Here is a 24,732-nt window from a genome sequence, read left to right on the forward strand (position 1 = left end):
ATAATTTCTGTGGTTCTTTTTTATTTATCACTATTGTACAAGTCTGAACTGTATTGGTCAAAAAAGACACAAAAATCCCTAAACAACAAACCAATCAGAACGACCACTGAACACCTTATTGAGATAACTAACCACAAAATGCACGGTGTTCAAAACACACACTCTGAAATCGCACCAAATGCCACAAATTAGTTGCCTCTAAGTTGTGTAATTGATTCTGTTTCATGATAATAGCTTTCTTTCTTGCTTTCTGTCTTACATGTATTATAACTTGACCAGCACACAGTCCCCCCAGCTCTATTGACATATTCAGATCTGCTGTACCAGACTGCACTCAGATCTCAGCAAGTGGTTGGCAGTGTGTTTGCAGTTGTTTGGTAAAAAGTTGGTCCCTTCTCACTAACTTTGTCTACACAAACAGTGGATCAGGACTCTGTATCTTTAACTAGGTTATGCTCGTTGCTTGCCTTTAGAAGCTGATCAGCACTGGGGTCGATGCTGCGTACACGTGCTTTCAAGTACTGAGCTGATGCTTGTTTTCAATGTGCTGGTGACTGATGGTTAATTTAAAAGAAAATGCATATTGTTTCATCGTCGTGTTGGTTAAGCTGTAATCCTGAATGGTAAGAAGAATTTACATAACAGAGGCACTTGTCCAGTATGATGAGGATAATGGTTTGGTATTAGTTAGTATTACATACCAATGTAGCAATTTGGATGTGTCCAAAAAAAATGATGAAGAGGTATAATCCAATTATACGTGATTGTCAATTAAACAATTATTTAAATGCCTGTGCTTTGATACGAGAATGCATGTTATATAGGAGCCGTCTTTGATAATCAAAGTACAACTGCATACCATCATTCAGTAAATAAAAATCTGTCATTTCGTTCCTACCTACCCTGCAAAACCAAGATTTGCATCGCAAACTATTATTATTGTAACAGCACAACTTGCCATTTTAATGCCTCTTTAATACAAGGTAAGAGTGGTGTGTTTTTTAGTTTTTTTAAAGTTTTTTTTAAAGCATGACATTATTATTACTATATTGTTGTGGACATTATCTTTGATGCATGAAAACATATCGAAGGAATGTTAAAGGTTCACTGGTGCAAAACAGTGCAAAAGTCTACAAAGGTGTGACGATGACAGTGCAAAGTTAATGACTTGTTTTCAACGGTTTAGTCTGGCTGACGTGACGCGTGACAGGTTTTTGCTGAAGGGGGTTTGCGGTTTAAAATCGGAGCAACATTTCTTTTTGTTCACTTTTGGACAGAAGAAGCACACAAATATTTGATGATCACTCAAAAAACATTGGTACACACAACTTCAGCACACAAAAAGCATATTTACAGCACTGGCACACACCAAAAATAGGCACACAAATTACAGCACATTAACCAGTCACAGATACTGAGCTACATAAGGCTTGACAACAAAACGTCCTCTGTGCTACATCTATGCTGAGTTTTGTGATGTACAGGTTGTCACTGTCACACCCATTTAAAAATACTAATACACACAACAATGCTACAGCACTATCAGGTGGGTGATGGGCCGTTATGGGTCATACACATAGTGGTTGGTACACCATGGTTCATAACACAAACTGACTCTGTTGGTTGTCTGCTCCGGTGCTGTCGTTGGGTTTCTATAAACATATAAAAAAACAACAATAACAAAAATAAATTATTACACAAATTATGTATAATGGTGGAAATGATGGCGATGATGGCTACCTCTGCAGGTGCAGGGAGAGGTGAAATGACACTGGCTTGGAGAGTAAAGAAAATGTGCTCCGTTAGTTCTTCATGGTAAACATGGGTTTACCATGTTTTGGGTTTTTGTTCCCCATGCTTAGCGGAAGGCGTCAGACACCAATGTACTGTCTGTGTGCAGAGGTTAGACTCTGAGTCGGTTAATAAACATGCCCAATCATGCTGCGTTTGACAGGTTTATGTACAGTAGTTCAGTCATTGTCATGCGTTTTTTTATACTTTGCGTCATGCTCTCACAGTCACCTCTTTTTTTTCTTCTCTTTTTTTTTAAAGCTCTCTTTGACCTGGACAGGGTCAAACAGCAGTTGGTAACACTAGCCGGACGCTAGTAGGAAAGGAAAGATGTATGTAGATGCATGTGCTGTTGAATAAAAACGGAGTCTAAACACTCATTGTGTATAAAATTTATTTCATGCAAGGACTTATATTTACATATTTTTATTTGAATACTTTTCTTTTGCATAAATGTAAAATACATGCATTTACCTTTCCCCAAGTAAACCCACAGCCCATGCTATGTCTCACTGTACTTTTTTTTTCCTTCCCACCCCTCCACTTGAATTGCATGAGCATATAATTCACCTGCATCTCTTCACATCAAATCTTAACAAGTTGTTGTTGTTTTTTTGTTTTTTAAATATATAACATCACTTAAATACCACAAGAGACATGACTCAAAAAATGTAAAACTCTGCTCATTCAGAATAAAAACAAAAACTAGTTGCTATAATTTGCCTATCTTCTTCTAGAAATGAACATTTCTGATTGGTCAACAAAACAAAAAATAAAGAGGAAAAGAAAAGAAGAAGAAATTTGTTAAAGTGCCCTGAAAAATTTGTGCATAATTATTGGGACAGTATCAATACATGTAACCGTAACAGTATTGATGTTTTAAATCAATAGACATACATACTGCACGAGTCATCGTGACATCTCCAACTGATCCTAACTCAATATATTTTTGCTCTGTGGAGTTGCCTTGTCCCCTTTACTTATATTTTGTGCTTTATTATACAAAAGACGTGGGGACTAATAAGTGATTTTTTAAGGTTTTCTTTTTTAGTGCTTCTTTTTTTTCTTTTTTTTTTGCTTGGTGCTATGTATCCCTACTAAAGGTTCAGTCCTAGTATGTGTTCAGTGGTGTAACAACAATATCCAAGAGGGCTATTTTTTTTAAAACTGTGATTAAGGGAACGAGGGTTTTGCAAAAGGTACAAGGTTCACCTACAAGGTTATAAATAAAGCTTTTGTTACACTGTTATGAGCATGGAATAAAGTGTAATGATGCTACACTGGGAGCACTTATGTTAATATCATGTCAATTTATTACTCGTTTTTACTTTGCCTCTCCAAGTATGAAGGCACCGTTGTTTCGTAATTCATGAGTCCTGCCTTAATTTAGCAGCACAGCGGTATAGACGTGGTGGCAGTCTACTGATACCCTTTAAAAACTTGTGACTACCAGTAAATATATTTGTATAAAAACTATTTATGCTCATAACAGCATTAGTTGGCTTTATGACAGATTGTTCAAGTTAAATCACGCTATTTTTTTTTTCTGTTGGAGGCCCCAGTCAAATAAATACAAGAAAATAAATATATGAATTTGGGGAAAGGCAAAGAATGGTGGCTACATAAAAACCTCTGCTATGACTGAGTCTCTTGTAAAGCTGTTTCAAAATGCATAAAAATGACAAAGCTTATGAAGCTTTTGAAAGAAAACCTTTTTTTTTTCTCCTTACAGGTAATTGCAATACAGTTAGCTTCTTGTTGAACATAATTTCTCATGCAGTTCATGCAAATGAACAGTTTTAGTTCTGTTGACATTAGATGTATTCATCACTGGCATCATAGGAATTGTCATCATCTCCATATTGCATCGGACATCATGAACTGTATGTTCATTTTTTCTTTTCTAATGGCCACTCGGGTAACATTATCTGGACTGCACTTTCAGAATGACGTCTCTACTTTGCAACGTACAAAGCACTTAAGAGAAGTTCCCTTAACAGCTTTTGGATATGTTTTAAAAGCCTTGTATAATTAATGTCCAGCATATTATTGGCAGGGGTTACATCTTATGAAAATTTATTTCACAAAAAAAGTTGTTGAAAAACAAAAAACCAAAACCAAAAAAGCAAATGAGATAAGTTATTGGCAGAAGAGAATGAGAGATCAAAAGCAACAGAGCAACAGGCAATGATGTAAACACAAGGAAAAGAGTGTGGTTAGCCTGTGATAAGAAGTAGAACGGTGCTTTGTCTGCAACTGAGGTGACCCATGCAGAGTGGCATGTGCCAATGTTTTCTAGTCTATGATATGATGACACACCCAAGGAGAACACTTGGGAAGCTTAAGTATAAGCACAGTTAAGATACAATTTTCCAGAAAAATAAACATAAAATAATAATAATTTTAAAAGAAAAAGAAACAAAAGCAGGTGTGAAGGCAAGTGTGAAAGCAAAATCTGACAGGAAATATAAGAAGTGTGGACTGGCCTTCCAATGGCATTGTATCTGCTACTCAACCATGCTACATAATGGATGGGATGGGAGAATGTGAGTGCTGCATTAGACAGGGTGGGCTGCAGGGCAGGGCGGACACTGAGGACACTCCAGAGGCATCCCCGCTCATGCCAGACATGCTGTTAAGGCTCCAAGGCTTTTCATAACCTTCAGTTGAAAAACAGAGAACGTTCTGAGTACACTGCAGCACTGAATCCACGACAAAGTGTTTTGGTGTTCCTCACTGGTTATACTACACCTGTTGCTTTCTTGTTTTTGACTCCAAAGAAACAGGTCAACACAGACGTGAGACACATTATTATTCTCCATGCATTGAGTGCATTAGGAGTACAACAGCATGCACCGGGTGGTACTGGAATGGTTTGGAGTATAACACTTAAAAAGTCAAGAAAGCTAGGCACCTCAGGCAGGGAATGTTTCGTCAGCTACAGGTAGAATATCACACTGTATGCCGTTTTCTGCACACAGCTGGAGACTTACAGGACGTTCTTAGAGGAATGTTTTGATTTATCATTAATAGAAAATTTAAAAGCAAAACAAAAACAAAGGGGCGATCCCCATTATTAAAGTATAGAAATCTGTAAATTTCAATTTTGTCTTGTCTTCTTAATAATAACATCTGATATTAGCTGTCATCCATCTGTGTTGTGCTCCTTCACCATACTGATAGCACCCATCAGCAAGACACTTCATGCACCGTTATGATCAAGAGCAATGTTCTCAAAAGTCAGGATTCCGCATGGTATTTATCATTAAAACACATATACATACATGGTACACGCGTAACACGTAAATACTTTCTTAGGCAGATAAGACAACACATTCTAGATCATATAAATCTCGAAAATAGTTTTCTTACTTGTAAATAAATAGGGGTATTACATTATGCACGTATCAAAAAATATAGTATGTAGATGTGGACAATTACTCTGGACATTTGTGGTGATTGTGCTTGATCTTAACATGTTTTAGTGAATCGGAATATATACAAATCCCAGCAGGATGACTGAGGAGAAGCAGCTGCTGTGAACGTGTATGATAGCTGTAATAAAGAGGTTTGTTGTTGTGTGCATGTGTGTGTGTAACTGTGCCTGTGTCTCTGTGAGTGTGTGTGTGTGTATGTGTGTGTGTGAGAGAGAGAGCCTGTGTAAAAACTGAGGTGTAACTCTCAGCAAAGAGGCAAAAAAGGGGGCTTGTCCTGCCTATATGGTCTACAGGGTGTCAGTGTCTCAGGGGGGCCTGTGATTGGCTGTTACTGTACGTACCCCTCCTCACTCTGCCCCCTGTGTGGTTGGGGCGTTCAGTAGTAGTGGTGACCAGGAAGCAGGGTCGCTCTCTCTCGCTGGGGCTGAAGATTTCCTCCGGAGATATGGCCTGGTCTATATGAGGGCAATCTTCATTGGCCAGAGCTGCGTTAGCTGCCTCACCGTTCAGTTTAGAATCTTAAAAGAAACCAAAAATTAAAACGAACAAACAAACAATCAGATTTTTCTGTACAGGCTGTTTATTTAATTCAAGCACTACATATTTGAATATGTAGTTTGTTTTTATGTTCTGCTACCTTAATTCACACTGGGATAAACTCGTTCAATAATGCTGTCTGCATAACTGCTGTTTACCTTCCACTCCTTTGCGGAAGCTCTGTTTGAAGCTTTGTTATTGAAGCTTGGAGATTTATGAGCGCAAACTGAATCAAAGGTCAACATATCTTCGCTGTAACGACACCAAGGGTGGGGTGGGGGACATCAAACTACTTACACTTTTCTTAATCTTACAAATACATGCATCCGGTTAGTTTTAAGAGAGAGGAGGAGTGAATCACTGCATTAAGGAGTGCAAAATCAATAGCAAGATTACTCACAGTCTGCTGAATCTCTCTATTCGCCTATCCAGTCAAATATGCTTTTCATTACATATTTTATTGATTTGTTATGAGCGGAGAACTCGTTTTGTTTAATCTCGTGCCTGAATCATAAGCTGATTGAAGTGTGGGAACAGACGAACAGTGAAACAGCACAATAGAAATAGGATGAATAGAAATGAGACAACTCATTTATCAGAAAGTATGTCACGCTTGTTTCTTACCTTGAAACTTTATCTCGAAAACATCGTCATTGGCAATGGGGCTCTGATGCTGGGAGCTGATGCTTGTTTTGCAGAAGTTAGGAGAGCCTGGTTGGGGTGCCCGAGGGATATGCCTGTTTTTTTTCTTTGGTAGTTTCTGTTTTGCCATCGCCAGCGAGTAATACATTCCAAAGTTGTTGACAATCACGGGGACGGGCATGGCGATGGTCAGCACACCTGCCAAGGCGCACAGAGCTCCAACCAGCATACCGGAGGTCGTCTGAGGGTACATGTCTCCATAGCCGAGGGTCGTCATGGTCACTACAGCCCACCAGAATCCAATCGGGATGTTCTTGAAGTGCGTGTGCTCGCTGGCTCTTGGGTCGTTGGGATTAGCTCCAATCCGTTCAGCGTAGTAGATCATAGTGGCGAAGATGAGGACACCGAGAGCGAGGAAGATGATGAGGAGCAGGAACTCATTGGTGCTGGCTCTCAGCGTGTGGCCCAGCACCCTCAGCCCAACAAAGTGACGGGTCAGCTTGAAGATACGCAGGATCCGCACAAAGCGGACCACTCTCAGGAAACCCAGCACATCCTTAGCTGCTTTGGAGGAGAGGCCGCTTAGGCCCACCTCCAGGTAGAAGGGAAGGATGGCCACAAAGTCGATGATGTTCAGCGCATTTCGAATGAAGTCAAATTTGTTTGGGCAGAAAGTTATTCGCATTAGAAATTCAAACGTGAACCACACCACACAGACACCTTCGATGTAGGTGAGATAGATGGCGGTCTCAGTCTCCTGGTAGGTGTTCATCACTGTCTCATTGTCCACCACGTCCCATTCTGTGCGGTTGATGATGGGATTGAAGGCTTCGTGGGTCTCCAAACAGAAGGTGGTGATGGACACCAGAATAAAGAACAGCGAAGCCAGAGCCACCCACTGAGCAGGAAATATTTAGGGGGCAGAAAAAGAAAGGAAAGAAGGAAGAGGAGAAGGACAGAAAGGAGAATGAGCACACTAATACATGCAGTGTAATCAAGCTTGACGGCCTAGCAGCCATTCTTAGTAAGACACAATGCAATTTAATCTTCTATCGCAGACAGTGGCATCTAGTTTGACAGTGGCAATAACACCCCAGCTGCACTCCTCTCTGATGTGTGTCTTGAATCTGAAGCGCCGCTGCAACAGGGACAATTAATGCAAGCTTGCTGTTCTTCCTTCTCATCCATCTGCTGTATATCAAGGTTGTGGCATTTTCAAGGGTATGGTACATATATAATTATTAAGCGCCTGTAGCAGCAGTAGCAGCAGACAGGACACTAGTGTCAACCCACTGGACTAAATTTAGCTGGGGTTCTTCCCTTTAGCTCCATCACCACAGCAGGTCTTCCCTTACACAAGGTCATACTGTCCACATCATCAAGCTCTTGGGAATGACGGTGAGCTGAGAGGCTCACTGAGCTGAGGACAGACTTTTATGTGAAGCCATAATTTCCCTTAATGGGAAAAAAAAAGTACTTCACCCCCTAGTATTGATTAGCTGATCAAATTTCTTTACATTTAGGTTCTGTTATTCTTCCATACTACATGGGTGTAACAGATACAGTGCTGTCCCCTGGGTATTGATCCCAGCCCTGTCCTCATGCACTACTGGTTTACAGCATGTGTTATTGTTCATGCTCTTTACTGTAGGGGGGAAAAACAACAACAGTAAACAGTAATCTAAGTTCAATCGGAGGAAAAAAGATGGACAGAGAAGTGCACAGGAAGAGCAAATATCTGCTTAATGATCCTATGAATTGCAAATGTTGGATCAATAGCAATCGACTCATGCATAAAACCTTCCTTAAATGAGGCCCTGCTGTACCTTTCAAACTAATGCACAGTCTTGTTAAGTAGCAGGGAGGAATAATGAATGACTAAGTTGGAAAAGGGCCGGTCTGGGCATGAAGTCCTCTGAGAGAGGGGAATGATCTGTACTTGTCAGTCGGTCTCATTCAAAGTGGGCCACTAAGACAGGCGATGCAGCACAATATAATAAGAAGAAGAAGATGGAAAACAGGCCTTCATCATCATGTCTCATCAGTGGCAATTCATTGCCCCGTGCTGAGGAAATCACTGCTCCTTATGAATGCCTGCCTTCCTTCCATCTTAGCATGATGGTCCAGAGGGAAGCTGTGTTGACTGCAGAAGCACCAACTCCTGTCAGCAGAGCTGTCCTCTTTGTTCAGAGAGACAACATCCCAGTTCACAATGTGGATCTACACGCTGTTATGTAACACAAATTTGGCGTAAAATGTTTAGCATTTACGCATTCAAAAGGAACGTGGAGCACTTAGCATTCGCAGGCAATCGAATAGTGAGGCGACTTTAATAAACACGCAGTGGTCGAGATAATAACGTTCAGCTTTTGCAGATATGATGTAAGAGGAGTTTTTTGCCAAGTTTCAAGGCGTTAATAAGTGGTGGTGTTTTTATCAAATTGCATAATGTTGTTGTTTTTGTCCACCCCCTCTCCACTATGTGCTGCACGAAAAAAGAAACAAGTACTCCTTAGACAGTAATAGAGCACAGTACCACCACGCTGCAAAACAATGACTTCAACCAACTGCACACGTTGGAGTCATAATCGACACCTGCTGGCTTGCTGTGTTTTAGGCGACTGTAATCTAAATGTCATTGTGATTTGAATTTTTGGGAGTTGCACTAACCATATTTTTTTTCTCTACTTTGACACAGAAAATTAAAAACAATTATGAAAACAATCCTTAATTGAGGCAAGTCACCACTGCTGCCACTACCATACAAACTCCAGTGCGATAAAGCCTCATAATTTGAGCTGCTTTGCCCCTGATTCCTCCTAACAAGCAGGCTCGCTCAACCCTCTGAACATCCCACCCTTCGAACTGTTAAACAAACGCTGTGTCTCATCAGACTGCCTCCTAAATTATGTGTCTGTGTGACAGTTAGGAACAGTGTGGCCTGGAGGAAGGGCAACAAGTGACGATTGTTTGCTCCTTATTGGCTAATTCTCACTGTTGCCAGAAAACCATGGGTCTACTGTGCTGTGCAGTGGCAAGGGTTTTTCCACTGATGTATCTACTGTGAATAGAGTCAGTAATTAACTCTGAGGCTCACTTCTAATTAATCTTTCTGCCTGTCTTTGTGGAGTCGATCCCTGCTCTGCTTTTGTCATGCTTGTTGTTAAATGTAGGACACAGCTGAGCTTCTGCTGGGGGAATCTTTCCTGTGTGAAGAAAATCAAATTTGGAAGTGTGTATGTGACGGGTGGGGGGTGGCACTGATTCCATAATGCTTTCTGGAAGAGTGAGAACAAGTCAATGCAGTTTACTCTGTCTGGATTGGTGCCTGATAACTAATTACTACAGCTACAACAGCAGCTGTTAAAGCAGCATGCAGCACAGCAGTTGTTTTAGGGGCTCATGGTCCAAAAAAAATTACAAATATATTAAAAAAAAAAGTGTAAAGTTGTCCTTGTCACCAATGGCAACTATTACACCCTGATGGAAAAGTGCCCATGACAAAGACTAAAAATGTCACCCCTAACAGCAACCTAATTTTGTCTGGAGGTCTGCCACAGAAAGAAAATGTGGTGATGCCAAAGATCTGGTTTCCTAATGTGCAGCTGACCTATTTAACCAAAAAAGCCAGCCTGCCCTGGGATCCCCGTGTTGTGGAAATATCTATCTAAAGACCTGTGAGATTCAAAATGAGTTTCTTCATCTTCTCCAGCAAGATAAGAGGAGGACAGAAGTGATGATTTTCATGCAAATGGTTCTTCTACATGAAGTTGGTTCATTTCCCCCCTCTCCTCCTCTTTCTCCCACATGCACTCTCATCGACCTGCTGTGGGGACCCTTAGAAGAGCAATTTCAAGGTCATCAAAAGCCCTTTCTACAAAAGCCCACCACCAAACGCCTTTGTTTCACCATCAAGGAGCAGAAGAGGACCAATTAACAAGTGTATTACTTTTAATGCATCATGACAACAACACCAGAACATTTTTAGCATTTTTGCATAACATACATAATATATACTTTAATTTAATTTAAGAAAAACAATGACACAAGGACATTTTTAAAAGTGACTCACCCTTGCATATTTAGAGGAGTAAGGGTCCTCAAACAGAGCCCAAACCCGTTTCTGCCACCGACTCCACAGGTTCCCATTCCTGGTATCAGGAGAGTCTCCCTGAGCCAGCCTTCTCGTCATTTCATCCACATCATCCTCAGCATGCTCCTGGTCTGGCTCCTGATCATCATTCCCCAGGTCTAACAGGCCCCCCCCGCTGAAACTATCAAGGGCCTCTTCTGCCTCCCGGTGCTGGCGATAGGTCATCCAGCAGCATGGCTCCACGTCTGTTTCATCAATCCCCCAGAAGGCCAGTTCCTCCTCATAGAGCGGCCCGCAGACATCGGCAGGGCAGTGCAGTTTACCTGTCCTGTAGTAATTAAGGATATGTGCAAAAACGCCAGGGTGGCGGTCGAAGAAAAATTCCTCGATCTTGGCATCATAGTCAAAGTGGTTGGGCGCATCAGGCTCGGCCAGCCAGGACAAGCGAGTGCCAGGTAGAGTGCGCAGGGTGCTGCGGTATGTCTGATGTCTGATCCCTCCCACGTTTATCACAATGCGATCCTTGTCGTCGCTCAGGCCCATCGCGTCCCCTAGGCATTTCTCCAATAAGTTCCCTTCATCGCAAAGGTAAGTCTAGGCGCACAGTGCAGACCATGCACAGGAGTGATCAGGGTGACGGAAACAATTACATAAGGAAAGCAGCTCACAAAGCAACCAGTCCTTTTCTCAGCAGCTGTGAAAGAAATCGGGGCAGTCTGACACGCATCCCCCTCTAAACCCTGAATTTTCTGCAAGCATCCATTCATTCATTCATTCAGCTGGAGGATCAAAAACGCTCAGGGCTGCCAAGCTCGCTGGAAGGTAGAGAAACCGAATCCAAAACCCAATGTAGCCAATGGCATCACATTAAGAATGGACGTCACATCATCGATAAATCCAAGATGTCGAAAGAGATATATAAAGAGAGGGAAAACGCCGACAGAATAAATCCAGCTCTTTAAACTCACTAGTATGCGACAGTTGATAGATCAGCCCTGAGGAAGGTTTATGACTTTCACAGCAAGGTGACTGCGGTGATGATGATGGTAGTGGTGCTGGGTGGAAAGCTCCTGATGGAGCTGCTCAGTCCTTCTGTTGCTGCCTACAGACTCACCTCCTTCACACTCCCGCTCCCTTCCTGAATTTAACGACACGCCGCCACTAAGCAGCAGGTCTTTGTCTCAGCGCTGAGATGCTTCCTCGCTCACAGACTTCACTGCCGTTCATGCATCGCTGAGAAGAACACATCCATCGCTCTTTTTGATGGGAGGACCACCCCGTTCCCTGCACTGCTGATAAAGAAAATCAAAGATGAGAGGGCGACAAACCTCCCCCAAGAAGAAGAAAAAAGAAGAAAAAACGCCCAAACGGCCAGTTATTCTCACCGAGCACAGCTCTTCTCTCAGCACAGATGGAGCATGCCCAGTGGAGAGCCCTGCGTTTATTAAAAACACGCTGTCAAATCCCCCAATTACTGTAAGGATGCTCAAATAATCATCCTTGCTCAGTTTTACTTGTCCTCCTCCTCCTCCTGCTCGCTGAACGTCGTCGCCCAGAGGGTAAATGCAGGGTTAGCGCCTCTAACAGTCCGGATGCTGCCAGGGAAGGTCTTCATCATCTTCACGCACAGCTGGCTGGAGAAGGTGTGACCCTGAAGCCATGAACGCGCACATCTGCTCGTAGCATAAAAACACTATTAGAAGACGGTAAAGCTTCGTGGTTTGCAGACAAGTTCAGACAAGAGCTGAGAGCTCAGATATGAACACAAAGACCGGAGAAGATTCAAGATTTGCGCAAGTCTGCGTGCTGCACAGCGCGCCTAAATAATTAGTCGATGAGGATCGTGTTTAATTCGCCAGCAGAGGGCGCGACTGCTCAAAGCAAGGAAATTTTATGGTCCGAATCATTTCAAACATTAAAAAACATAATAATTAAAGTTGGCAGAATTGCTCCATAATCTAACTAAAAAAGTAAGTAACAAAACAAAAACAAACAATGAGATATTTCTAAAAATGCCAGTTTTATAGCTTTATAGTGTTTTTAAAGCTGTTTTGAATATGTGATTTAGTTGATTTAAGTTGCTTTAAAAAATTGTCCTTTCTTTCGTTCGTTCGTTCTTTCTTAAATCTGGAATACTCCCTAGTGTGTTCACATTTTATGAAATCATTGGTTTTTTACTTGCTCACTCGGGTAGATGGGCAACTTGTTATTCACTCGGCCACCTCCTGTCCAGTTCACTTGGTGGGCAGTCCTCCCGTCTCGGTTTTCACTCTTGATTATAAAGGAGGAGTTTGCTGTATGAGTCCTTCCAGCCCAGCTGGCCGAACAAACTGAGCCCCCCCCCCCCGGCAGTGACTGTGTGATCCTGGGAAGTAGACTCCTCTCACTCTCACAACTTGTTTGATTTGGGCGTAAGGACGAGCTGACAAGACCTGGAAACATGGCTGTTACGGGCTGTACGAAATGCATTAAATATATGTTATTCTTCTTTAATTTTATTTTCTGGGTGAGTCGACCATATTTTTGTTCTCCGACGTTAGTTCTAAATTTATTTGAGTAACGTAGACTTCCTCTGCTTCTTCTTCTTTTGTTTCTCTCGTTTTCTGTTTAACTGATTTAACAGCTGCAATTTTACACATCTGTGAAGACCATAGCTTAAAATAATTTCAAAAAGATAAGCACAGAGGAGTTTCCCTCCTGAACTGCTCTACAAATTAAGCTGCTCCCTCTTAGTGAGAAGGGCAGCATCCATCCATCCACACAGGCACAGCGCACAAACTCTTGGCAGGAGCTAAAAATGCTCTCCCAACCTTCATCAACTTCTTTTCAGCCTGACTGAGCAAACGGGGAAAAGTGAGTGAAAGAGCCGGGAGGTAAAAGCCCTCCAGGCTGGCTGGTGTCTCTTCCCCCCCCTCCCAGTCTTTTTTACCGGGATTGTACTCTCTGCCTGTCACTCATCATCTGTACTTCAGGTCCACCGTTGATTTAACCAGTGTTCACCTTAACTGTGAACTCCAGACAAAAAAAAAAAAAGATTTCAGTTTAAAAAAAGACTGAAAGACATTTAGGTGACGGGAATAGGTGTTTCCCTCCGACTGTTTCCTTTTCCTAGAGTAATTCCCAAATTCCTTAATTCCTAAACATCGTGCTCAGACTGCACTGTGTGAAATTTCACATCATTTTAGTACATTCAGCCTGTAAACTGAGCTCTTCTCAAGGCAGTCCCTTTTTTCCTTGCTTCAGTAATATGGGACAAGCCACAGTAGTTAAACAGCCTAATCTGGGTACATCAGTACATCACTGCAAACTATAGATATCCATTTTAAGTGCAGAATTGACCATTTGCATGGGGTGTTTTTAGATTTCCATTTGGTTTGCCTGTTTAGAGTGTGTTTTTGTTTTTAGGACGAACAGAATGCCCATATCCTGGACATGCTGCACTTGATTGAGTGTTTCCTCTGCTGGCCTCACTGCTGTGCCTGTCATTGTAAAAGCGCTAAGCCCCTTCTTCCTCATTTTGCTATTTTCACGCTGAGGATTCCGTTTCCTGTTTGCTGAGAACAATGGATTTCAGCCATGGCCAAAAAACACAAAAAAGAAACGAAAAGAAAAGTGCAGATATAAACACGGGCATGTGAACAATAACAGGAGCTACGTGCACTTTAGCTGTTCTATGATGACACTTGTCAATATATTTTTGCTTCATCAGATACATAATTTAGAAGAGAGATCAGGGAGTTGAAGTTGAGTCGATTTTAAACAATGCTGCGTGGACATGTCTGTGTCGTGGGTCACTGAGGTGTCAGGATGTCCTTTCTTTTCTTAAATGACAGGGGGACAGGTCACACACACACGCACACACACAGATATTAGCAGAAAGGCTTTGGTGTGGATTTGATCTCCCGAAAGTCAGCTTTCATGTTGTCTTAGATGTCACGGTGCTGTCACATGTAAAACATGCTGATGGGTCTTTTCTAAAAAGTCTTTAAAATTTAAAAACTACAGGATGATTTTAATATTCATGCTTCCTTTTCACTTTCATTTCAGACACTTAGGTGGGTCTGATCCTCATAAAGGATTCATCAAAGTGACCAAAAAATATGAAACAAAACAATTAAAAACCTTTTTTTGTTTCTTTCTGGGACAGCTGGCCGGAGGTGTGATCTTAGGAGTGGCTCTGTGGCTACGCCACGACAGTCAGACCAGCAACCTCCTCATTCTTCAGTTTGATGATCAGCAGGCACCGGGCACCTTCTATATCAGTGAGTATACACCAATAATTTGAATAATAGTGAACTGGTCCTCAGGACTGTGTGTAGTGAGGCAAGGAGGGCTGCTAGAGGAGAGGTGTGGACAACCAGGAGAAAATGTGGAAAAAAAAAAGAAAAGTATGTGTAATTATGTTTTTAAAGGGGAAGAAATTAAAAAAAAAGTGAACTTTATTGTTAAGGAGTATTTAAAAAATTGGGCAGGTGTTGGGGATTAATTCTTTTTGGGTGGGACCAGAAAACATTTGCGAGCCACCAACTGTCCTGAAATACACCCCTCCCTAACACACACAGAGCTCATGGAAATCATAGTTTTGAGTTGGTCTTCAAAACTTTTACCACAAGTAGATTATTCTTAGACCAGTTTTGAGGTGGCTTTAACACCACAGGGAGATTGTGCCCAAATTTAATGTTGGGAAAGCTGTTAATATTTTATGTTTCAAAGCTAAATATTCACAGAGTGAAGTGGCCTCATTTTGGCATCTACGGATTCTTACATTATAGCTCATACCACCCTCTCATTCAGAGTCAGGTTTCTATTTTAAGGATACTTTACTTCATATAAGGAAACTGCTCTGCCCTCGTTTTTCATCCTTATCATGATGGAAAGTTTACATTTAACAAAGTGATCAAATTTAACTCACGTGCTTCATGGTGAGCTGTGAGTGACATCCAGATATTTTGGAAATAGTAGGCGTGACACGACCTCTAAGAAGACCAGGAAACAGGACTTGCGTACATCCGCAGCATGAATTAAAAGCGGCAGGGCCAGGAGCTACACCTCAGTCCACATGCTGTAAGGCACATGCAGGAGAACATCTCTGATTCAGTTTATGGAAAAAGTCCCAGCCTTGATGTTCTTTCAAGAGAGAGGCCAGATGCTTCAGACAGATGTTTAAACACATGCTGGCTTTGAGAAAGTGGTCTAAGAGCGCAGCTGAAGCGATCATGAGCCTTCTGTTGTTCACACTTTAAAGTATTTTATCCTCAGGAAAATTCAGGAGTTCTGCACTACTGAACCGCAGCTCCATCTCTGTAACTGCACATGTTTTGCATTTTTTAACCTTTGTGTTGTGTCATGCCCACGACATGAACTAAGGTTATGGGTTGCAAGCACGTCTCCTTCACTGCCCTCAGAAGTCCTAAGGTTGGCCATGAAACCTACAATACATGATACAATTTAAAAATGTCAGCAGTCCGTGATCTTGGTTTGTTGTGGTGGTGAACTCTAGTGAGCCCATTAATTTACATTTGGGCCCCTGCTGCGCTCCCATACTTACTCCTCAGTAAGTATACGGAGCAAAGGCGGGCCGTGCTTTTTATAGAGGCGAGACACACTCGTGATTTTAAAGGCAGGGCGGCAAGTGGGGCCCACCCAGGCAAGATCAAGAGACTGCTTCTTCTTTTTTCCTCCCCTGTCCCTTAGACATACGCCCTTACATAATTCAAAAAAACCTTGTACATCTGCACATTATCCCTCAAATTAGAGTTTGGAATGGATGTTTTTAGCATGCTGGCACACCAAAGTGGTATTTATGTAAGACTGAAAATACACACCATCCTGCCTCTTCACCAGAGCTTGAACCCATTACTTGTGGCAGCTGACAGTAGTCTGGTCTGGGTAGTGTTACAACTCCTCGTACTGTACATTTCTACAAAACATGCTTAATGAGGCTCTTAGAGGCAGATAAGAATTAATTCCCCCTCTCATGTCTGTATGTAAATATGAGATTACAGCCAGGACTGGAAAACAAGGGATAAAAGCTTATAAGGCAAGCCAAGAGCTGACTAAACCCAGAAGGTTTACACAATGTTGTGAACTCTAAAAGTGCCAGTTGTCTTTATACATGCCCCCATGTTCGGCTTCATGATAAATCACCATATTTGACAGTACAATCACAATGAGAGAGGAGCCAACCAATTAGACCACTATTTTCAGTGGCAGGAAGTAGATACATTTCCTTGTATTTTTAACTGCACTATTCTCACCTCTGTAGCCCAGTGAGTCAAACCCCCAAACTGCCCCTGATATATCAGCATGTGTGTAAAGCTCTTTGGGTGGTCCACTTTTTTATTTTAAATTGGATCTGTTATGTTCATTTGCAACTCCCCCTTTTCTTGGAATTTTTCGAGTAGCTTGCGTGATTTCAATGTTCATAATAATCCTTATTTATCTTACACTTAGGTCCTGATGCAGGCTTTCGGTTCAACCTCTGATTCAAACAAGCCGCTTCGGTCAGAAAAATGGAAAAAGTCCTTGTGTGTCTCTTTTGTCTGCCCTTTTTGTTTTAAAGTCTTTGAAATAACAAGAGAAAAGCCAAATAGATCTTTTTTTTAAACAACTAACCCTCCTCACATAATTTCTCCACTGACATGCTGTATAACAGGCTTCGTCTCCGTTGTCTTGCTCCTGACTTTTCCCTTTTTAAATACTGGATGAGACGAGCAAGTGGGGCTTTTAGCTGGCGCCCACCCCACCACCACCACTTGGGGAGATTACACTCTGAGACAAGAAATAAATGAACTACCCCGGGGGTTTAAAATCGCCTGTCTCCCTTAAAGTCTCAATAGCCTTCAAGCTTCAAAAGGTGTTGTCATAGTAATGGAAGGCAGTGGAAATAATGCCTGCTTTGCCGCGTTGCCGGGTTACTGGCCCTGGTAGCCGTTTCACAGCGCGACAAAAGAGAACGAAAAAGGAGGGGTAGTGAGTCGACACACAGAGAGCGCAGATCTAAGGATGGGAGATAGTTCTGCGTGATAAATGAGGTACAGTGTGAGGTATTGGAGACCTGCAGATGCAACAGAGTCAGAGTCACTTACTGTCTGTCCCCTTTTTAGACTGCTCTGTCAGGCCACATTAGAGGATCGGTGTGCTTTGTTTTTTTATGCACACAAGAATAGAAAAGCCAGAAACAGACTGTTCCCGAACCATTTCCCACTAAAAGCACCGCTAGAAGACCCCCTTCACATCTTATGTAAAAGTAGCGGTACACTGCACGCTGCTAGTTTAGTCCAGCAGCTCTAACTTTAGCAGCTGCCCTCTGAAGTTTGTAAATGTAGGATAGAAAGGGCTGTGACTGATTTTCATATTCCTAGTTTGAATTTTTTCCCTTTATATGGAGTCTTTTATGCTTTGTGAATTACATAGTTGAAGATATCGTTTCACTCCCCTCTAACATGGTTCAGGAGTCTAGTCTTTGGACATCATCTCGTAATATGAGATCTTCTGTACTCTTGGGGATTTAAAAGGTGAGATTACTTTGGGTACTTTGGGAAGTACTGGTCTAATATTAGGTGGTGCGGTGGTTAGTTCTGCCACCTTACAGCAAGAAAGTCATGGGAGTGAATCTAGGCTGGAACTTTTCTGCATGTGTCTTCCCACAGTCCAAACACATGCCTGTCTCTGTGTTAACACTGCAACATACTGGCAACCTGCCCAGGGCCTAACCCCACCGCTCACCCTGTGAGAGCTGGGATAGGCTCCCTGAATAAAATAAGTGAAAGAAAATGAATGAATGGTTTAGTATCATGAGAATTTCTTGCTTATTGTGCCTATCATGTTGTGTTATCCAATATCATGTTCTGAAATCTAAACCTGAGCTACAGAAGAAATAAGAAAACTGTAAAATAGCAGAAAATCTCTAAAAGGATTCTTAAAGTTATAGCTCGTTGGATGGATATCATGAGATTATTATCAAACAAATTGCAGTTTGTCAGGAATGTTATATCTTCTAGATTTTTATTCATGCTGATAATTTGTTTTCATTAAGATTTTTTGTGTGTGTTTGAGCGGTGTCCACCCGCACCCTTCTCGTGATGCCTCTGGAGAAAACTGATTGCAGTTATTCTTTTTTTGTATGTGTGTTTCTTTTGCGTGGGCAAATTTCCTGGTGTAACACAAATATGCTGCCATTTAATAGGAGATCTCCACAAAAGTGGTAGAAAGCGAGTACGCACAGTGCTTACAGCACAGCTTTCATGCTGGGTGTAGTTGAATGCAACGCCTGCTAGGAGACAATTCCACATGACTGATGCTGCATATGAAATTTTTTCCTACAACGCAAATGCTGAATCTATAAAACACAGTCAATTTCCTTTAGAGACTCTAACAGTAAATAAAGCAATTACACTTGGCTTCATGTGAGGCAACCGACGTCAAATTACTGGTTTCATGTTATCACCAATAAGTAAAGCAACTCATGTATACACGAGAAGAGATTAGAGGGCACAGTAATTCTGAAGGAGACTTTATTGCATTTCAAGTAAATTTACTTTTTATATAATCCTACACCGATAATGCAAAACAGATTTTTAGCACCCACACAGTGTTTTTTCCTTTAAGCTGCAGAAAACACAAACTGGGCCTCTGCTGTAACTGGAGCTTTATTACCATCCATTGACTTTCTGCTAGTGTGGAGTGCCTCCATTATGGCTATGTGCCATTTACATTTAAAATATATATTTTTTAAACATAATGCCAGTTTAAATTGCAAATAAAAAAAATGTGTGTACATTTGTGGGTGGGTGTCAGTGAGTGTCTGTCCTTCTGTTTCCTGGGGAAGTATAATGGTCCAGGTCAGAGGTCAGTACAGAGGGGGGTTGAGGGTGTCTCAAGGGAATTTCCTCCCCTAAGGGAAGCACGCAGTCATCTCTGCCTCTCTTAGTCAGGATCTGGAATCTTACCTTCAGGATGTCAACAGTTTCATTCTACAGAGTCATCAGGAAGTCAAAACCCAAACAATGAGCAGTGGACTAGCGAGCAGTGGGAACTTGCAGGTCTAACACTGCTGCCCTCTAGTGGTGCTGATGATGCGCTGTCGCTATGATAAATCAAATGTCTTTAAGCCGTTGATGGACAGTTTCCTGCTCACTGTGCGTTTACAGGTGTGTACATACTGATAGCTGTGGGAGCTGTTATGATGCTTGTGGGCTTCCTTGGATGTTATGGTGCCATTCAGGAATCTCAGTGCCTTCTGGGCACAGTGAGTATACCGTTTTATCCACAAGTGACACTTTTTTTTCCAAATAAAGTATTTTAATCTTTGGAGTCACTGAAGTTAAAATAAATATCTTTGATTTGTAGTTCTTCTTCTTTTTGGTGATCCTATTTGCCTGTGAAGTGGCTGCAGCAATCTGGGGTTTCATGAACAGGGACACTGTAAGCACACACACACACAGTCACGGTTCACAGCATGTTTGATGTCTGCGTTGATGTTCCTTCTCTGCACCTCTAGTGAATCGTCTCTGTTTGTTGCTGTGTCTGTTAAACACCCCATCCCCACTCCTGATTATTCACAGATCTCCAAAGAACTGATCAATTTCTACGACTCTGCGTACATCAAGGCTATGGATGTGTCTGGGTCTGCCACTAAAGACAGCGCCATCAAGGTGTTGGATGTCTTCCACAAAACGGTACGAAATGATGGGGGAAAAAATCATCACATTCTTTTTTTTTTTGGCCCTGCTGCTTTGTTTTTGAAATGACAGGGTACAGAAATATTGTTGACTTCATGTTCCTGTGTTTTCTTTCTTGTTCAGCTCGACTGCTGCGGTAAAGGAGACGACACGGCTCTCTTTTTACAACTTGCCACCACCTTATGTCCTACAAAGTCTCCAGAGGATTTTCAGTTGAGATCTCAGGTATGCACAAATCTTTTGTTGTCTTCCCACTCCTTTTCAATATGTAACTAAAAACAGGTGAAACAATATTGAAATGTATTAGCTTTATTTTGTAAAGCATTTTTTTTCTTTTCTTTGCTTAATGAACTTTGTATATTGTTTCCATGATCGAAATAAATTAACACACAAACAAGTATTAGTAGTAATAATACTACTAACAACATTAATACTAATGTAAGCTTGTTTATTATATTTTTGTAATATTAAAAAAAAATCACTGTAAAGTATTACTAAGGAACTGGGTTGCTACATGTCCCAAATGTAATATGTTCAAGTACATTTAAAATACATTTAGTCCCGTGAAGGCCACAGCAAATGAATCACATGTGTGCTCACATCATTCAGTAATTCCTTACTCATCATGGACTGTCACTCTGGAGAGACCACTCCCTTTAGGATTTGTCTTAATTTGCAGTGATATCTCCCTAAGGGACAGCTGGACTGAAACCAAGCAAGTGTTGCAGAGCTGATTAGCTCTCATTACTATGTAGGATTCACGTTTTTTTTCCTGTAGTTTTGTAGATTTGTAGGTATTTTGTTGGTTTTTCAGTGACTGCAGTGCGGTCACGTTAGACAGAAAATGTTAATGTTAAGAAATTTCAGGTATAACAAGTTTGCAATATTCTTAAGACACCTCTCAGGCTCAAGGAACAAATCAGTGTTATTGCTACACATAACAGACAACTTAGCAAAGAATCAATATTGAATTGCCTCTTTAGCCACTGTTGCTGTCAGTCTATCATAAAAACACAAAGTTGTTCCCATTTCTTTCATTAAATTTACAAAAAACACAGTTTGACAGGCATAAAGTTGCACTTTTGCACCAACATGGTGACTTAAAAAAAAATGTTTGTTAAAAACTTAGCATATTTCAGCACTGTGTGCTGTGTGTGTCCTTAAAGATTTGAGGAGAGTGAACAATTGGAGAACAAAAGAAGTGACAGGCCTAGAAAAAGCTGTTTATATATAGCAGATAAACAGTATCTGAGCCACGACCTTAAGAAACAGGAAAAAACATTCAGCAAAGACTAGATGCATCTGGCTCTTCAGTTGACCCATGCACTGTTCCCTGAATCGTCATCAGAGATGGTCTGAGTGGAAGGATAGCTGTCAAGAGGCCATTCTTAGCCAATTCTTCCTGTTTTGCCTAAGGAAGTGAAAGAGCGAGCAAAGGCTGAGGTATGCGAAAATACACACAAACTGGACTGGAAATCAGTGGCAACAGGTCAAATGAAGTGATGAATGAAAACATTTGAAACTTTGGGTTAAAATCAGCGTCAGTGAGTGTCTACAACCAATCGATAAAACACAGTGGAGGCATCATTTCAGTTAGTTGTGTTGGAAATCTTGAATTGCTGAAATTCCGAACACAGAAAAGTAGAATCAGACTTTAATATCGTATGAAAAACGTCTGATTGGCAAGGGCTTCATTTTTCAGCATGGCAATGATCCCATACACAGTGCCGGTGCAGTGAAAGCATACACAGATGCACGAATAGAAAAACACAGTAAAATAAGGCTAAAATGTCAGATTTTTATTCTTTGACAATTACTTGTCATCGTGATTTTAAAAAGAGTTTGGAGATTCTGACATGACACATGCAAGGATACACCTCATCATATTTAGTAAATGACCAAACTTGGTGATACCATTAACAATGACTTGTATCCTCTTATAACTGTTAATATGAACATTGCTATCAGAAATCATTTAATTCACCATTCAGAAAACTGATCAGAACAAGCGGATATTCTCCACCTTGTTTTGACTGCAGGCTCTGCTCTCAGTTATTAGTGAGCCGTAACAGTATGTGTGCAGAGTGAAGAGCATTCTCATTCATTACTGTGGCGTGGTCAGCATTCCTTATTTTCCCTCTTTCTCCCTGTCAGAGCTGTCATTATAAACTGATCGAGCTCTTCTCTGAGAAGCTCTACGTCATCGGTCTGGCCGCCTTGGTCGTTGCTGTCATCATGGTGGGTATTAGATTGAAAATGCATTTGTCTAAATCTCTGCTTTCATCAGCTGTGATAACATTGCAGGTACTGGAATACTCCCTTTGAATTAAACTGCTTTCATCTTTCACATTTAGATCTTTGAGATGATCTTCACCATGGTGCTCTGCTGCGGGATCCGCAATAGCCCCGGAGTATACTAGCAGTGCAACAGGCAGCAAGAGCCGCACCATCCTGTATTGGAATCATTTTGTTGTGTGTTTCTGTGCATCGGCTCCACTTCTTCATGCTTAAGTCACAAGATGGATATTTCTGCATTTGTTTTATTTTCTAGAGAATTGAAAGCTGTTTTTAAGATCTGTCTTCACTAACTATTTAGACAGTATCGTAGTTTCTAGCAGTGAGATTTTCCTTATTTATCATGGAAAATGTCTTCATTATAAATCTTTTATACATGCAATTTGTTGTGAAATATTTATCTGTCAGTCATTAATTCTGTTTTTACAGATGTATAAATTGTACATATACTTCTCATATGTTCATGACAGGAGTTAGTGTATTCCCTGATTGATTGTTGCATCTTGCTTCAGTGTGATAGTAATTTAAGTGGCAGGCTTTCAATAGTTGAAGGAAATATTCTGTTTTGCTCAAATAGCAAAAAAAGAATCGACGAGCATGTTTTCAGTCCGCTGTGTGTTTCTTCCTACTTGAACTTGCTAAACACCTTTCTTTAAAAAAAAATAGGATAAAACATCAATATCTTCGCTCATAACCGGTTTTAATAACTGTAATAAATTATGCTAACTCTCTTGTACCATTGATTCGTCTTCATCTTTGTCTTTTTTTTCTTTTCTTTTTTTGTTTTTGACTACTCCCTTTAGGTGTTGTCACAGAGGATTAACTTTCTTATTCACATATTTGACTTGGCAAAGATTTATGGCTTACCTGACGCGATCCTCCTCACTTACCCAGGCTCGGGCTGGCAGTGGGAGTGCACTGGCTTTTGGCCCTCAGGGGCTTGCTTTCTTGCATCGTTGCTTGTGATCTATAGGTTGAAGTGCTTTCTTATGTCTTAGGGATTTTCTCACATTGCTTCCCATTAGTTAAATTAAAAACAAAAATAACAACATTTAACAAAAGAGAAACACATCTGTCGTTTCTGTCTTTTGTTCTATTTCCCTCCCGTCACGCCCAACCGGTCATGGCAGATAGCTGCCACTCCGTGTGACTGGTTGTGCTAATCTCAGTGATAGCACGCACTTCCAAAATAGTTTGTATGAGCAAGTCTCATAAAAGATGTAGTATTTAAGTCACTTTAGCCTCTGGAAGCCACTTGGCAACCCAGCTCCTCCTTACTATATTGTGTCTGAATCCTTGTCGAGCTCTCCCTGACTAAGGATTTGCTAATGCTTGTGGAATAAGGAGCAAGGTCCCAGAGCAGAGCCACACTTCCAAATTTAAATCACAGCAGGTCAAAAACCATCTTCTTTTAACTAAAGTTAATCTTATTACTCTCATTTGGTAATATCTCAGTTCTTATTTCCTACCCAGCAGCCACTACATTCATCACTGCTGCATCACTGTTGGCTTCCTGTTGAATTTAGAGTACATTTTAAGATCCTGGTCTTGACATTCAGAGGCTTGCATGGACTGGCACCACCCTACATCTCCGATCTGCTACAGCCCTATGTCCCTAGCAAGTCCCTGAGGTCATCTGATCAGGGCTCACTTGCTATAAAACAGACTAAGATGAGAACTAAGGTTGACAGAGCTTTTGCCGCTGTGGCCCTGAGACTCTGGAACTCTCTCCCTCATAAATTAAGAACCGTGGACTCTGTAGTTGTTTTTAAAAGACAACTCAAAACTCACCTTTTTAAAACTGTTTTTGGTTAATTTTTCCCTTTTTTATATTGTCTGTTTTACCTTTTTATTATTTGTTATCTTATGTGCAGCACTTTCTGAGTTCGTCTCGAAAGATGCTATATAAATAAAAATTTATTATTATTTTTATTATTGATAATTATCCAGGAGGAAAAATATGCAACTCGGACATTTTTTAAAAAGTTTCCATCTTTGAGCCATGTCCAGGTTGTCCATGTGAATCCACATCTTCATAAAAACATCCAGTTTCTACACTGTGAGCTTTTCAGTATAGAACATGCCGTGCGTGAGCTCTCTGTTCAACATTAAGGACTCCGCTCTGTTGAACCATCTCGCTCTTTAAGTTTCTTCTTGATTGCCGCCTTGTTTCAAACCTGCTCACAGGCCTGCCGTTTTTGATGCGAGTCACCACCGGGTGGCACTGTTAGCTTCTTGCTCACTCAGCACCCCC

General features: G+C 41.2%; 2 protein-coding genes across 5 annotated transcripts; one reads left to right on the top strand and one right to left on the bottom strand.

Annotated features, from left to right (window-relative positions):
• Position 1: 1 nt before the first annotated feature.
• kcnc1b (potassium voltage-gated channel, Shaw-related subfamily, member 1b) lies at positions 2-12,313 on the bottom strand. Of its 4 annotated transcripts, none has more exons than XM_024803084.2 (5): positions 11,886-12,313; positions 10,480-11,789; positions 6,390-7,305; positions 5,570-5,746; positions 2,169-4,451 (listed from the first exon to the last, which is right to left on the bottom strand). In XM_024803084.2, the coding sequence occupies exons 2-5, from the start codon at positions 11,041-11,043 to the stop codon at positions 4,312-4,314; spliced, it is 1,797 nt and encodes a 598-aa protein (XP_024658852.1). In that variant the 5' UTR covers positions 11,044-11,789; positions 11,886-12,313; the 3' UTR covers positions 2,169-4,311. The 4 variants fall into 4 exon arrangements, with proteins under 4 accessions (XP_024658854.1, XP_024658852.1, XP_024658853.1 ...); XM_024803085.2 differs by having other exon boundaries at positions 10,480-11,792; XM_024803086.2 differs by lacking the exon at positions 2,169-4,451 and adding an exon at positions 2-1,652 and having other exon boundaries at positions 10,480-12,313.
• A 512-nt stretch (positions 12,314-12,825) lies between these two features.
• LOC101487553 (CD81 antigen) lies at positions 12,826-23,221 on the top strand. The gene is made up of 8 exons (XM_024803216.2): positions 12,826-13,006; positions 14,648-14,762; positions 19,653-19,750; positions 19,852-19,926; positions 20,067-20,180; positions 20,307-20,408; positions 22,338-22,421; positions 22,538-23,221. Exons 1-8 carry the CDS (start codon positions 12,941-12,943, stop codon positions 22,601-22,603), a joined length of 720 nt encoding a protein of 239 aa, XP_024658984.2. The 5' UTR covers positions 12,826-12,940; the 3' UTR covers positions 22,604-23,221.
• The last annotated feature ends 1,511 nt before the right edge of the window (positions 23,222-24,732 follow it).

Source organism: Maylandia zebra, linkage group LG7, assembly GCF_041146795.1.
Source record: "Maylandia zebra isolate NMK-2024a linkage group LG7, Mzebra_GT3a, whole genome shotgun sequence".
NCBI lineage: Eukaryota > Metazoa > Chordata > Actinopteri > Cichliformes > Cichlidae > Maylandia > Maylandia zebra.